The sequence below is a fragment of the Rhinoraja longicauda genome, chromosome 41 (assembly GCF_053455715.1).
Source record: "Rhinoraja longicauda isolate Sanriku21f chromosome 41, sRhiLon1.1, whole genome shotgun sequence".
In the NCBI taxonomy this organism is placed as follows: domain Eukaryota; kingdom Metazoa; phylum Chordata; class Chondrichthyes; order Rajiformes; family Arhynchobatidae; genus Rhinoraja; species Rhinoraja longicauda.
The window spans coordinates 7,673,855-7,689,431 of record NC_135993.1 but is presented as its reverse complement, the minus strand read 5'-3'; the positions used below and the strand labels follow the sequence as shown (position 1 = coordinate 7,689,431).

Genomic DNA, 15,577 nt, shown 5'->3' with positions numbered 1-15,577 from the left:
TCAGATAATACTCTGCCTTCCTATTCTTACCACCAAAGTGGACTAGGGGTTGAATAAATGCTCCAGGAACTTGTTTATCCTTATTGGCCCAGCCACCATCACAAATCCATAATGGCCCAGATGCACGAGGTTAAAATTAACTTTAAAAATGTCTTTGATTTTACACCATCTGTATTTTTTTAATGCTGGATTTAAAAAAAAAATCTGTGGAATAACATGAGGTAGCATGGTGGATTGGTGCAAGAGGGTAGTTTAGTCAATATTGTGTTCTTAAATATTGTGAGTTACACCCTGCTTTTCATTTGCAGTTCATGGTGCAGTGGTCTTTGCAGAGCTGCTGTCAGCCGTGAAGCGTACCCTTGCTCGGATCCTGGTCATTATCGCTGCACTCGGTTACGGAATAGTCAAGTAAGGTGTTTTCCTGAGTTTCTTGAGTTTGCGGTGCACATTAAAGCTTCGGGGTGCCTCTGGGATAGTTAAATGATGCCGCAGGTGTTATTGATGTCTTAGATTTTTTAGATTTATTTTTAGATTTAGAGATACAGCGCGGAAACAGGCCCTTCGGCCCATCGAGTCCGCGCCGCCCAGCGATCCCCGCACATTAACACTATCCCACACACACTAGGGACAATTTTTTACATTTTACCCAGCCAATTAACCTACATACCTGTACGTCTTTGGAGTGTGGGAGGAAACCGAAGATCTCGGAGAAAACCCACGCAGGTCATGGGGAGAACGTACAAACTCCGTACAGACTACGCCCGTAGTCAGGATCGAACCTGAGTCTCCGGCGCTGTATTCGCTGTAAGGCAGCAACTCTACCGCTGTGCCGCCCCATGTCTTAAAGCTTAAGCTGTGGAATTCTTTGCCACAGAAGGCTGTGGAGGCCAAGTCAGTGGATATTTTTAACATAGAAAATAGGCCCTTCGAGCCAGCACCGCCATTCATTGTGATCATGGCTGATCGTCCACAATCAGTAACCTGTGCCCAACTTCTCCCCATATCCCTTGATTCTGCTAGCCCCTAGAGCTCTATCTAACTCTGTCTTAAATTCATCCAGTGATTTGGCCTCCACTGCCCTCTGTGGCAGAGAATTCCACAAATTCACAACTCTCTGGGTGAAAAACTTCCTTCTCACCTCAGTTTTAAATGGCCTCCCCTTTATTCTAAGACCGTGTGGCCCCTGGTGCTGGACTCGCCGAACATTGGGAACATTTTTCCTGCATCTAGCTTGTCCAGTCCCTTTATAATTGTAAGGCAGAGATGGATAGATTCTTGATTAGTTCAGGTGTCAGAGGTTATGGGAGAAGGCAGGAGAATGGGTTTAGCAGGGAGTGGTAGATCAGCCATGATTAAATGGCGGTAGACTTGATGGGCCGAATGGCCTATTTCTACTCCTATGCATGATGACCTCATGAATGCATGCTGGTCCTTGCAGTGTGCGCATTGTACATTCTCCCTATGAGTGCTTCAGTTTGCTCCGGTGGTCCAGTTTCCTCTCGCATCCCTAAGAAGTGTTGCCTGTGAGTGTAAGTGGTTACTGTAAATTGCTGCTGGTTAGGTGCATAATAGTGGGGCCATGTTGTTGATGGGCACGTGAAAGAGAATAGGTTGCTCTGAGAGGATTGCTCTTAGAGCCAGCATAGACTCAGTGGGCCAAATGACCACCAGTTAAGTCATAAAGAAAAGATATAATATTATGAAATAAGACTCTCAATCTCCATCTTTGTCAGATTGACGTGTTGGTAGAGCAAGGGGTGTTATTAGTTACACTGCACAGAAACGGGGCCTTCCCCAACTACCAATACCGACCAATGTGCCTACCTGGGCTAATCCCATTTGCATTCATTTGGCCCACTTCCCCCTCAGCCTTTCCTATTCATGTACCTGTCCAAATGTCTTAAATGTTCCCACCTCTCCCACTTCTTCTGGCATCTCGTTCCATATAAGCATCATCCTTCATGTGAAAAATCGGAACCTCTGATCCTCTAAATCTTTCCCCTCTCATCTTAAATCCATGCCCTCTAATTTTTTTATCTCACCGACCTTGGAGGCAAAAGCCTGACCCAACCACCTTATCTGCGCTCCTGATAATTTTATAAAACCTCAGTAACATTACCCTTGAGTGTTAAAATTGGCTTTAGTGCTTAGTAGCTGGGATTGGCAGTGTGGGAAATGAGGTGTGTTTCCCAGTCTAAGCAGCTGTGAATAACACTGGATAATTGCACAGAGTGAGGCCAGAATCGGCCCGTGATCCCACATTGTTGCCTCTGAGTCACAAGGTTGCAGGTAAAAGTCCTGAGACTAAGAACATCTAGTCTAGTGGGCCACTGTTGTACTAACGATGCCCTTTAGGTCAAAAGGTCATAGGTGATAGGAGTAGAATTAGGCCATTCGGCCCATCAAATCTACTCCATCATTCAATCATGGCTGATCTATCTCCCCCTCCTAACCCCATTTTCCTACCTTCTCCCCAAAACCTCTGAACCTGTGCTAATCAAGAATCTGTCTCTGCCTTAAAAATATCCACTGACTTGGCCTCCACAGCCTTCTGTGGCAAAGAATTCCACAGATTCACCGCCCTCTGACTGAAGAAATTTCTCTTCATCTCCTTCCTAAAGGAACGTCCTTTAGTTCCGAGGTTTGTGACCTCTAATCCTAGACTCTCCCACTCGTGGAAACATCCTCTCCGCATCCACTCTTTCCAGGCCTTTCACTATTCTGTATGTTTCAATGAGGTTCCCCCTCATTCTTCTAAACTTTAAGTGGGACATTAAACCAAATGTCCGTCTGACTAGTCGGGTTAAAGTAGAATATCTACTGGTCAATGTTTCTTATCAATCCACATCGGTGAGAAACACATTTCCTGGACATTATCCTTTTCCTCATTACTGGTCATTGTGGACAAGTTTACTAGCATATTTTTTTACCTTACAACTTTGACTGTATTTCAAATGTTCTTGGGCTCTAAAGCTACCTGAGAGATTGTCAAACACGAGTTCATTTTCCTTCCAACAGCATGCTGATGTGCACGCAGGTAAAATGGATAAAGAGAAAAGAGGTCACTCCTGTGTCCTATGTCAGAAGGAACTACAGATGCTGGTTTAAACAGACGGTGGACACAAAATGCTGGAGTAACTCAGTAGGTCAGACAACATCTATGGAGAAAAGGAGTAGGTGACATTTCGGGTCGAGACCCTTCTTCTGAAGGAATAGCTGATGTTTCAGGTTGAGACCCTTCTTCCGAAGACCCCAAACGTCACCTCTTCCTTTTCTCCAGCGATGCTGCCTGACCTACTGAGTTATTGGTGCAGTTTTGGTCTCCTAATCTGAGGAAAGACATTCTTGCCATAGAGGGAGTACAGAGAAGGTTCACCAGATTGATTCCTGGGATGGCAGGACTTTCATATGAAGAAAGACTGGATAGACTCGGCTTGTACTCGCTGGAATTTAGAAGATTGAGGGGGGATCTTATAGAAACGTACAAAATTCTTAAGGGGTTGGACAGGCTAGATGCAGGAAGATTGTTCCCGATGTTGGGGAAGTCCTGAACAACGGTCACAGTTTAAGGATAAGGGGGAAGTCTTTTAGGACCGAGATGATTATTTTTTTTTTCACACAGAGTGGTGAATCTGTGGAATTCTCTGCCACAGAAGGTAGTTGAGGCCAGTTCATTGGCTATATTTAAGAGGGAGTTAGATGTGGCCCTTGTGGCTAAAGGGATCAGGGGGTATGGAGAGAAGGCAGGTACGGGATACTGAGTTGGATGATCAGCCATGATCATATTGAATGGCGGTGCAGGCTCGAAGGGCCGAATGGCCTACTCCTGCACCTATTTTCTATGTTTCTATTGCAGCTTTTTGTGCCTTAAACCAGCATCTGCACGTCCTAGCGACACTATGCTCCCCTCTGACGGAATGGTGTCCTGTGTTAGGCTTCTCATCAGCACAAGGTAATTTGTGGAAGTGGATGTTAGACATTCTGTGTAATTAAATATTATTTGTCATTTAAACAGGCCTCGGCTGGGAACCACTTCATACCAAGTAGTTGGCATCGGTCTGCTGTACTTGCTGTTTTCATCAGTAGAGGGAGTCCTGAGAGTATCTGTGGTAAGAAACTAGAGATAACTTGAAATTTCTACGATTCATGAAGAGGATGGTAATTACAGGATGTATGGTAGTGTTTGTTGGTTAGGGTTATTGTTGTTTAACCAGCAGTTTGTTTAACGAAAGTAATCTATTTTGTAATCCGACTCTAACTATCGTAAATTTAAATTGACGTAGCGTATACGCACTGTCCAAGCTGGAAATACAGCAGTAAATAATCTGTAGGGTGTGAGATTCTGCAGAGACTGTCTATTTCTTCATTTAACATAACCAAGAATTAGAAACAAGGAACTGCAGATGGTAGTTTACAAAAAAGGACACAAAGTGCTGGAGTAACTCAGCGGGTCAGGCATCGGCCCTCCTCTCCCCTCACCTCTGTTCACATAATACTGCCATGCTTTATCCTGGCCATCCCCCCTCTTCTAGATTTCTCTCATCTCCCCCCCCAACCCCTACTGTCAGTGAAGAAGTGTCCCAACCCAAAACGCTATCTATCCATATTCTCTAGTCAAGTCAAGTCAAGTCAATTTATTTGTATAGCACATTTAAAAACAACCCACGTTGACCAAAGTGCTGCACATCTGACTAGGAAAAAAAAAAGAAACATACAGTGGCAGGCAGCCAAACACAACGGCGAATGCTGCCTGACCTGCTGAGCTACTCCAACAGTTTGTATTTTTGTCTTAACAAAACCAAGATCTTTTCACACAAACGTGTGCAATGAAATACCAAATTTTGAAATTGAATGCGACATTTTAAAGAAACATGCCAGCTTTGATTCTAGATCAGTGTTGAGCAAAGTCAAAGGAGCTCAGTTGAATCTTTGTTTTCTCCTTAATTGTCAACTTGGGGTTTTTTTTTTGCTTTGATGCTCATCGAGTCCAGTCGGCCTTGTGATCTCATTCATCCTCCAGCTCTCAAGTTGATTTACCAGTTCTGTGACTGTGCTGCTATTGAACTGGCCCCGCCGCTGGCTTTCATGAGCGTGTTGAGTAACCCTTTCACCTGCACAAAGTTAACCTGTACAAAGTGAGGCGTGGAGGCACAACCCTATGATTATGGTATTTTCAAAAAAGAAATAAAACATTTCCTTGATACATTGAGTAAAATGCAGTACTGTACAGTGTACTGAGATATCAATCAAAATCAATCAATATATCTCTATTGTCATTGTTCAAGTACAATGAGATTAAGAATGCCACTTCCATAGCGATGCTATAAAATAAATAAAACACAGCAAAAACAAAAAACAACAAAAAGAAGGGAGAGAAGAAAAAGAAACAAGGTAAAGTGCAAATAGGTTCATGCAGGGTCAATTGTGCCAGATAACCATGGGGGCAGAGACGGATCATGGGGGCTTTCAGCAGATCCGATTCAGAGCAGCTATAGCTCTAGGAATAAAGCTGTTTCTTAGTCTGGCGGTGCGGGCGTAGAAGGCCTTGTAACGTCTGCCAGATGGAAGTGGTTCAAACAGACGGTGGCATGGGTGTGTGGAGTCCTTGTAGATGCTGGTGGCTTTCCTGAGACGTTGTAGTATCTAGGCTAGTGAAGTGAAATTGGATGACAGCTGTGTTGGGTCAATGTGTTACTTTTACAGCCCTGGTTCTGTACTGCAACCTCATGAGCGAATATGTGACTCGCGCAGGGGAATTTCTGATTCATGACTGAAATGTGGAACAAGAACAGATTTGAGATTGGTTTTGATGCTTTGTCCCGTTCGACATTTATTGGTATAATAATAATAATTCGCCGGTTAATTTTGTGGGGCTTTCAGTGAAGTACTGGAGGGTTGACAGGATATATGGGACCCCTTCACAGGCTTGAGTGTCCTGCATGGCCTCATTGCAGAAGCATGCCAAGTCTTCTTCGATAACTCGCAAGCACATGGCATTAAGATGAACGAGATCCAGATGCACGGAAACGCCACTAAAGTTACTCCAAAATCTCACGCAGTCCTGACTTGTACATGATTTACCCCTCCCATCATCTCGGGATCAAAGTCTTGTAACACCCCTTGGTACATCTTCATTGCTGTGGTTCAGGAAAGTCATTCATTGCCGCCTCCTCGACAATAAAGGATGCATAATAAATGCTGGCAACTCTCTCCATCAATCCATAAATGAACGCATGACTCTATAATGTCTCTCTAATTTAACTAAGTTGTTAGTCGGTTCAGTTGAACACTTTTTAATGCAAAATTGCAAATTCAGGGAAGCAAAAATATAAGAGATGATCGCCGAAAATCGACTATTTTGTGGTGGCTGAGCAATGTGCCCCCAGGTTGTAGTGTGATTATAAGCTGCCTGCAGTGAAAGTGGATATACATTCTCATTTGATCTGCCCAGAGGAATGCTGGGTCATTTATACCGACTTGCCAATCCCAGTGCAACAGACAGGTTCCCCATCTCTGTTGTTCTGCTTTCACTCCATGGAGAAAGAATCCAGAGGTTTGTCTTGTGGGGTTTCTCTGGGATCTCTGGTTTCCCCCCACACTCCAAAGAGGTACAGATTTGCAGGTACTTTTGGCTTGGTATAATTGTAAATTGTCCCTAGTATGTGTAGGATAGTATAAGTGTGCGGGGATCGCTGGTCGGAGCAGACTCGGTGGGCCGAAGGGCCTGTTTACGCGCTGTATCTCTAAACTAACCTAAAACCTGGAGCCAAGGCAACAGAAAAGATCCCAAGACCAACTCATGATTGAGGGCCATGACAGTCGACCAGCCTGAAGAAGGGCCTCGACCCGAAACATCACCCATTCCTTCTCTCCAGAGATGCTGCCTGTCCCGCCGAGTTACTCCAGCTTTTTTGTGGCCATCTTCAGTCGACATGACTTACGATGGCGTAATGCCATTCCTTTTGGGCAGCAGGTAAAAACTTTTTAGGGTGTATAAAGCATCCCTTGGGTTACTCTACTCGTTGCAAACTAACTCTGATGTCCCTCTCCAGGAGCGTTCCACGGCAGCCATGACCATCTGTGAGATTTCTCTTGCACTAATAGACTCCTGTATTGTTTGGTGGATATCCTTTTTTTTTCACTTCCCACCCCCCACCCCCCATGAGTTATTTTCTACACAACTTTCAGAAGCTTTGTGTTAATGCTTGTTCTACTCATGATGTAGCTTGTATGGTTCGCGATGCTTTGTCAAACTTAAGCCCAAGAAACTAAATAGTTACTCCAGCATTTAAATGGGGGAAAGTTAGATTCTCCTCCTCAATTCTGCCTTTTAAAAATGAGCTACAATTAATGATTCCGTTTGAAGTTGTCACGTAAATTTGTGTGAAACAGAAAAGAAAAACGTGCCAAGTATTAACTAGAATTCGAATCATGACGTGTCAGTTTTTCCCTTCTGTCTATGGATGAAAGTTTAATCTAAATACTGGGTATTGGACAAGGAATAGGGGAAAGTCTGCAAATGATGTTAATCTGAAATGTAAAAAAAAACAAATGCTGGAGACACTCAGCCGGTCAGGCAGCATCTGCAGAGAGAGCAAAACGGAGTTAACATTGACGTTTACGTTTATAATTGTCACATGTACCAAGGTACAGTAAAAAGCTTTGTTTTGCATCCTATCCAATCATCAGATCATACTATTCATCAATCAATACAATTAAGTTAAACTCTACTGCAATAGGTAGAGCAAAAGGGAAGGTAAAATAATGTAGAAAATAGCTCTTAGCATTGTAACAGCACATTAGTTCCATTGACAAAGTTTAATGTCGGTAAAGGAGTAGAGATGGGTCAGACAATACCTGACTTATAGAAGGACTGATAAGCTAGACGGATAACCAATAGAACGCCTGATAACAGATGGTAATTTTCAGATGGATGATCATTCATCAAGTGAAAACACTGACTGCTTGGATACAATAATTATATCTTGATAGCTATTCACAAAATGCTGGAGTAACTCAGCAGGTCAGGCAGCATCTCAGGAGAGAAGGAATGGGTAACTCAGCAGGCCAGGCAGCATCTCAGGAGAGAAGGAATGGGTGATGTTTCGGGTCGAGACCCTTTAAGGGTCTCGACCCGAAACGTCACCCATTCCTTCTCTCCTGAGATGCTGCCTGGCCTGCTGAGTTACTCCAGCATTTTGTGAATAAATACCTTTGATTTGTACCAGCATCTGCAGTTATTTTCTTATATCTTGATAGCTAATCGATAGAGATGAAGCTCCCGCTCGCTGTATGCTTGTGTATTGTATGTGATGCTATTCCCCCGCTCTACTCTTGTGTATTCTCTGCCTTTCTGTTTCTTAGAATCAGGATGATGTAGTCCTCCTGGCTGCCATTCCACTTGCTATACTTGACTCTTCACTCTCCTGGTGGATATCCTACTGCCGCTTGGCTTGTTTGCATTTCAGTGTGCATGGAAAGATCGCTTTTTTTTTTGTATTAAGCGCTGTGACATACCAGGAGGGTAGAGGAGAAATATCAACAATGCTTTCAACACCTCCTTGGAAAAGATGTAACACCGTCACCAACTGATTGACACGAATGTCTGCCCCGCACCCACCAAAATGGAGAGGGAGAGAGCAATCTGGAGACCCTTCATTGGAAGAGAAGCAAGATGTAAAATGGGGAGGGATTGTACTATCTCCCAAACTACCCACTTGCACATCCAGTCAAACATTACCCGTTGCGGAGTTTTAGGGGGACTATGTTGGTCTCATCAAGCACCTCGACACATAAAACTGATTTGCAAGCAAGTCTTTCCTTGTTTAAGCAGGAAACAGTTTGAGTTTAGTGTATTGTCACGTGTACTGGGGTACATTGAAAAGCTTTTGTTGCGTGCTAACCAGTCAACGGAAACACAATACAGGATTACAATCAAACCATCCACAGTGTACAGATACATGATAAAGGGAATAACGTGAATAACGTTTAGTGCAAGATAAAGTCCAGTGAAGTCTGATCAAATATAGTCCGAGGGTCTTCAATGAAGTAGACTTGTCTACTGCAGGACTGCTCTCTAGCTGTAGGTAGGATGGTTCGGTTGCCTGACAACAGCTGGGAAGAAACTGTACCTGAATCTGGAGGTGTGCGCTTATAAACGCTTAACTGATTCAATTTTCCATTCTGAATTTTCCAATTCTCTCTGTACCCCAATTAACTTTTTTTTCCCCTGCTATACGTGCTATGTTCAGTTATGGATTGTTACCAAAACTTCAGTTAAGAGTTGCTTATATTGTGGTGATTAATCTGCACCTGTAATGTGGATGAGGGATTTTCTAGCCAAACAAATCTCAATTGCTTTTTGAAACAAATGGTTTCCTTGACTCCATGTACATCTTCGTAAGTCTCTCCCAGACCATGAAGCAGCTGAAACTCCGAAGAACTCTGGTGAAACTATCGCTGTACCGGCACTTTACCAACACGTTAATATTTGCTGTTTTTGGTGAGTCCTGTAATGTTGTGCTTTAATTTAATTGGGAGTTGTTTGGTGGGAAGAAAGCAGAATGGCACAGTGGCACAATGGTCGAGTTGCAGCCTCACAACGCCAGAGACCTGGGTTGGACCCTGACCTTGGGTGTTGTCTGTGTGGAGTTGGTATGTTCACCCTGTAACCGCATAGGTTTTCTTTGGGCATTCCTGTACACTTTCGATTTTAATCCTTTTATTTCATAAAATCACTTGGATTTAAATGTTTTAATTGTGGTTTGATGTTCAATGCTCAGTGTCCACAATGGGAACTGCTAGATTTAACTCAGGAGTATAAGCCATGCCTCATTTTACTTCCCCCAAACCCCGGGCTGATGAGCCTGTCTTCTTTCTTGTTCCATGCCAGGTGTCAACTGAGCCATCAGTTTGCTACCAACTGAAATAATTACTTTATTACCCCTTTCCAAAAACGAATTATGCTTTAGAATTAAGATTACAACCAGCATTTTCAAGATGGTCTGAAATCAACTACGACCACAGAACTGATGCCAGACAAGAATGTTGTAGTTCCAAAGACTGCAAAAGGGTTGCTTGAAATTAGCCACACATTGATGAACATGGGTTTAGAGATATGACGTGGAAATGGGCCCTTCGGCCCACAACTCCACGCCAACTATCGCTCACCCATGCTCACGAGTTCTATGTTATCCCACTATTGTGATCGACACACTCTGGGCAATTTACAGAAGCCAACTAACCCCCAGATCTACATGCCTTTGGCAGGTGGGTGAAAACCGGAGAAACCCCATGCAGTCACAAGGAGAAGTGCACTCCTTCGATCTGATGAATGGGGAAAGATGCCGTGAAATGTATTTGTTCTTTCTCTTGTGCAGAGGAGGGAGCTTTATCCATCAATTCTATTTTGTGATCCATCCCAGCTGGGAATAGAGGAGCAGTTATGTTCTCAGCATTAAACATAGCTGTGTTGCATCTTCATGCAATAACTGTCCAGATTCAAAGATCCATTCTGGATTATATTTAGATTAGTCACAGATCTATCACCGGGTCACTTCGTGCTAAGTATTTGGATCAGCAGTGGCACATCAAAATCTGGATGCTGATCCAACCAATTATCCCTGCGTAGGTCTGAGATTAAAAATGCACTTCTAACCTTTTTAGAAGCGTAGAAAATAGGTGCAGGAGTGCGCCATTCGGCCCTTCGAGCCAGCACCGCCATTCAATGTGATCATGGCTGACCATCCACAATCAATACCCCGTTCCTGCCTTCTCCCCATATCCCTTGAGCTCTATCTGACTCTTTTGAATATATCCAGTGAATTGGCCTCCACTGCCTTCTGAGGCAGAGAATTCCACAAATTCACAACTCTTTGGGTGAAAATATTTTTCTTCATCTCAGTTCTACCCCTTATTCTTCAACTGTGGCCCCTGGTTCTGGACTCCCCCAACATCGGGAACATGTTTCCTGCCTTTACCTTCTCCAATCCCTTAATTTGTATATGTTTCTATAAGATCCACTCTCATCCTTCTAAATCCCAGTGAATACAAGCCCAGTCAATCCATTCTTTTGGGGCATCCATCTTGGTAAATTTCTGTTGGAAGAAGAGATGGGAGTTAAATATGAAGTCTCATGTTTTATGTTCCCCCTAGTCAATGAGATAACAGGCTGGTTATAGGTAGCCTTCATTTCCACTTGAATAAGGATGGTGTGTGACCAAGGTAGAAATGTGAAAGGTGAAGATCGTAATAGGGTAGTTGAAGAGACTGAACATATACAATTTGTTTTTAAAATTCTTTAATGTCTCCAGGGAAGTACGGTTATTTTACGTCAATCGAACTTTGTTTCAAAGTCACTTCTTTTGGTCCTGCTTTATAGAAACATAGAAAATAGGTGCAGGAGTAGGCCATTCGGCCCTTCGAGCCTGTACGCACCGCCATTCAATATGATCATGGCTGATCATCCAACTCAGTATCCCGTACCTGCCTTCTCTCCATACCCCCTGACCCCCTTATTGCAGATTGAAGAGTTTCTTGACCAAGTGTTTGTGTTCCTTCCACAGTTTCAGTGATCTTTGTCATCTGGGTGACCATGACGTTCAGACTTGCAACCTGCCAGTCGGTGAGTAAACCCTGCAATGGTTGCAGCTCAGCCTCCCTTTCCCTGGCACTTCTGATCATCTGTCTGGACGAAGGCTAGCCAAACCATTTGAAAGCTTATTTTTCTCCCCTAAGTTAAGTTTGCTCTCGTGACACGTCCAAACAGCGTCAGGAATGCAGGCAGTCCCACCCAGCTTCAGAAAAGAATCTGTTTCAGGGCGATTCGTTTAATCTTGACTGGTTGTGTGATACTTCCGTTTATCTTGCACGCTTGCCCTACTCTCCACCCATTCCAATCAAGTGGCCTTAATTCTGCTCAGTCCTTCAAGTTTGAAAAAAATGTACTCATCTGCCAGTCCCCTGTGGTAGATGTATTGTAGAAGGTAGAACAGTACAGCCATTCAGACTGAAGAAGGGTCTCGACCAGAAATGTCACCCATTCCTTCTCTCCTGAGATGCTGCCTGACCTGCTGAGTTACTCCAGCATTTTGTGATACCTTCGATTTGTACCGGCATTTGCATTTATTTTCCTGTCATTTGTGTGGAGTTTACACCGTGTGGAGTTCTTTGACCAAGTGGGTTGTCCCCGGTTACTCTGGTTTCCCCACGCATCACACAGACGTGCGGGTTTTCAGGTTAATTGGCCCTCTACAAAATTGTCCCTGATGTGTCAGCAGAGGATGAGAAAATGGGATAACATAGAACTGATGTGAGCAGATAATCAATGGTGTGGACCGAAGGGCCTATTTCCATGCTGTATCTGTAAACCAAACTGAAACAGTGCTGCTGGAAGAGTGACATTCTGTTGTTGTGGCTGCTTTTCTTCCTAACCGGGACTATGAAAAATATAAAGTAGCTGGTCATTCATCACTGTGACATTCTTGTTGTGTACAATGGGGCGGCACGGTGGCGCAGCGGTAGAGTTGCTGCCTTACAGCGAATACAGCGCCGGAGACTCGGGTTCGATCCTGACTACGGGCGCCGTCTGTACGGAGTTTGTACGTTCACCCCGTGACCTGCATGGGTTTTCTCTGAGCTCTTCGGTTTCCTCCCACACTCCAAAGACGTACAGGTATGTAGGTTAATTGGCTGGGTAAAATGTAAAAACAATTGTCCCTAGTGTGTGTAGGATAGTGTTAGTGTGCAGGGATCGCTGGGCGGCGCGGACACGGTGAGCCGATGGGCCTGTTTCCGCGCTGTATCTCTAAATCTAAATCTAAAAAATGCAGCTCCCCGTATTTGCCAAATGTTTTTTCATGTTTTGAGACTTGCAATGTTCTATGTAAATACATTCTTTTTTTTGTATCTTAATGCACCAGGACTGGCGGGAGCTGTGGATAGAGGACGCATTTTGGCGGTTTCTTTTCTCACTTTTGCTGCTTGTCATAATGTTCTTGTGGAGACCGTCTGCAAATAACCAGAGGTACGTTTTGTGTTATTGTTCATCTATAGTACTGACATTACTGTAAGGGGCAAAATGCACATTCCCGTTCAATTTAATGTGCTGTATAAAAGCTTTGTGTGCCTTCAAACTTATTTCCCCAGGTTTGTTTCCATTGGTTCACCAGTCCACCCAAGTTCCATGTAACGCGCTCGAAATTTAGATTGAGATACAACGCGGAAACAGGCCCTTCAGCCCACCGAGTCCGCGCCACCCAGCGATCCCCACACATTAACACTATCCTTCACACACTAGGGACATTTTTTTTTAACATTTACCCAGTCAATTAACCTACATACCTGTACGTCTTTGGTGTGTGGGAGGAAACCGAAGATCTCGGAGAAAACCCACGGGGAGAACGTACAAACTCCGTACAGACGGCGCCCGTAGTCAGGATCGAACCTGAGTCTCCGGCGCTGCATTCACTGTGAGGCAGCAACTCTACCGCTGCGCCACTGTGCAGCCCACTAAAGATAGCTTGGGCAGCGGTATGAATATTGACTTCTCTAACATCAAGTAACCCTTGCTTTCTCTCTCTCTCCATCCCTCCTCTACGTTGGCGGAGTGTCCCTCCAACCGCCATTGGTGGAGCGGGAGCACGTGACTGGGTGAGGTCACGTGGGGCGCGGGGCGGTGACGTCGCCCTTTGTCCCTTATTTGGGAGTGAGGAAGTCGGCAACCCCACCAATAAGGGGACAATGAGTCAATTGGAGTCACAGCTCAAGTGCACATGTTGGAATAATTCATCGTTACTTGAACTGGTACTCTAAGGAACTCAGTGAAAATGTCACTGCTTTCACTGTTGATGCCTAACGTTGCATCTATTTCTGGTACACTGAGGAAATATGGTGAGGAAATGTGGTTGTCCTAAAAAGAAGACGCAGAAAAGATTTATAAGAATGGTTCCACAGATGAGGAATTTTAGCTCCCGGGGGAATGCAGATTATTCTCCTTGGACAAAGGTTTCGTACCATAAGGGGAAAATACACATCCCATACGATTTAATGTGCCGTACAAAAATTTTGCCTTTTCTGGCGGAAACTGTTTCTTCTTATTTATTCTATCAAAAGCCTGCGATTATGGACACCTACATTAAATCTATATACTAAAACTCTCGTTTGTTATCTTGTTTGTGACTGAACTTCAGCCAAAACGGTACAAGATAGCGCGACAATTTCAGGCCCACCTTATTCAGATTATAGATTTAGATTTAGAGATACAGCGCAGAAACAGGCCCTTCGGCCCACCGGGTCCGCGCCGCCCAGCGATCCCCGCACATCAACACTATCCTACACCCACCAGGGACAATTTTTAGATTTGCCCAGCCAGTTAACCTACAAACCTGTACGTCTTTGGAGTGTGGGAGGAAACCAAAGATCTCGGAGCAAACCCACGCAGGTCACGGGGAGAACGTACAAACTCCGTACAGACGTCGCCCGTAGTCATGATCGAACCTGAGTCTCCGGCGCTGCATTCGCTGTGAGGCAGCAACTCTACCGCTGCGCCACCGTGCCGCTATGGTGGACCATCGTCACTTTAGTGATAATCATCATATCATATCATATCATATATATACAGCCGGAAACAGGCCTTTTCGGCCCACCAAGTCCGTGCCGCCCAGCGATCCCCGCACACTAACACTATCCTACACCCACTAGGGACAATTTTTACATTTACCCAGCCAATTAACCTACATACCTGTACGTCTTTGGAGTGTGGGAGGAAACCGAAGATCTCGGCGAAAACCCACGCAGGTCACGGGGAGAACGTACAAACTCCTTACAGTGCAGCACCCGTAGTCAGGATCGAACCTGAGTCTCCGGCGCTGCATTCGCTGTAAAGCAGCAACTCTACCGCTGCGCTACCGTGCCGCAGTAGTTTTATTGAAATCGGTGTTATATTTTTTAAGTTATTCCCATTTTTAAGTTTAAAAGGAAGGGAGGGAAGGGGGGAGTGGGGAGAAGGGAAGGGGAGGGGAGCGGGGGGTTGAGGAGAGAGTGGGGGGGGAGGACAGGGTGCTGCACCAATGCAGGAGAGGTTTGGGCCCAATGGGTCCACTTGGTCTAGTGACTTATAAAACCTGTAGTTACTCCATCATTTCATGACTAAGTCTCAAAATATGAAAAAACATTTGGCAAATATGGGGGAACTACGTTGTACACAACAAGCAACATGGATGTCAAAGTGATGAATGGCCAGCTACTTTATATTTTTCATAGTCCCGGTTAGGAATAAAAGCAGCCACAACAACAGAATGTCCCTTTTGCTTTTTTTTAAAAAAGGGGGGGTTTATAAAGCCATGACTACTGTTTACCTCACATTCTTCTGTGTCTTTTTGCCCAAATGTTCTGTGTCCCTTGGTCCTTGAACTATCTACTAATAGGAACAGCTTCCCTTGATAGTTCAAGGACCAATTGGGCACAGAACGTTTGGGTAAAAAGATACAGAAGAATGTGAGGTAAACAGTAGTCGTGGCTTTATAAACCCTTATTTTTTTTAAAGCAAAAGGGTCATTCTGTTGTTGTGGCTGCTTTT

The 15,577-nt window shown here is 44.3% G+C and overlaps 1 protein-coding gene across 2 annotated transcripts in view; it reads left to right on the top strand.

The window, feature by feature from the left end:
• The window catches only part of LOC144611767 (transmembrane protein 87A-like), a 52,453-nt gene that overhangs the window by 18,344 nt on the left and 18,532 nt on the right, over window positions 1–15,577 (top strand). Inside the window, exons 11-16 of one of the 2 annotated variants that reach the window (XM_078431018.1) lie at window positions 309–408; window positions 4,016–4,109; window positions 8,365–8,435; window positions 9,396–9,502; window positions 11,565–11,623; window positions 12,921–13,024. In XM_078431018.1, coding sequence (XP_078287144.1) covers window positions 309–408; window positions 4,016–4,109; window positions 8,365–8,435; window positions 9,396–9,502; window positions 11,565–11,623; window positions 12,921–13,024 — 535 coding nt within the window. Of the gene's footprint in view, window positions 1–308; window positions 409–4,015; window positions 4,110–7,052; window positions 7,127–8,364; window positions 8,436–9,395; window positions 9,503–11,564; window positions 11,624–12,920; window positions 13,025–15,577 lie in introns of both variants that reach the window. The other variant, XM_078431017.1, reaches the window with a different exon arrangement.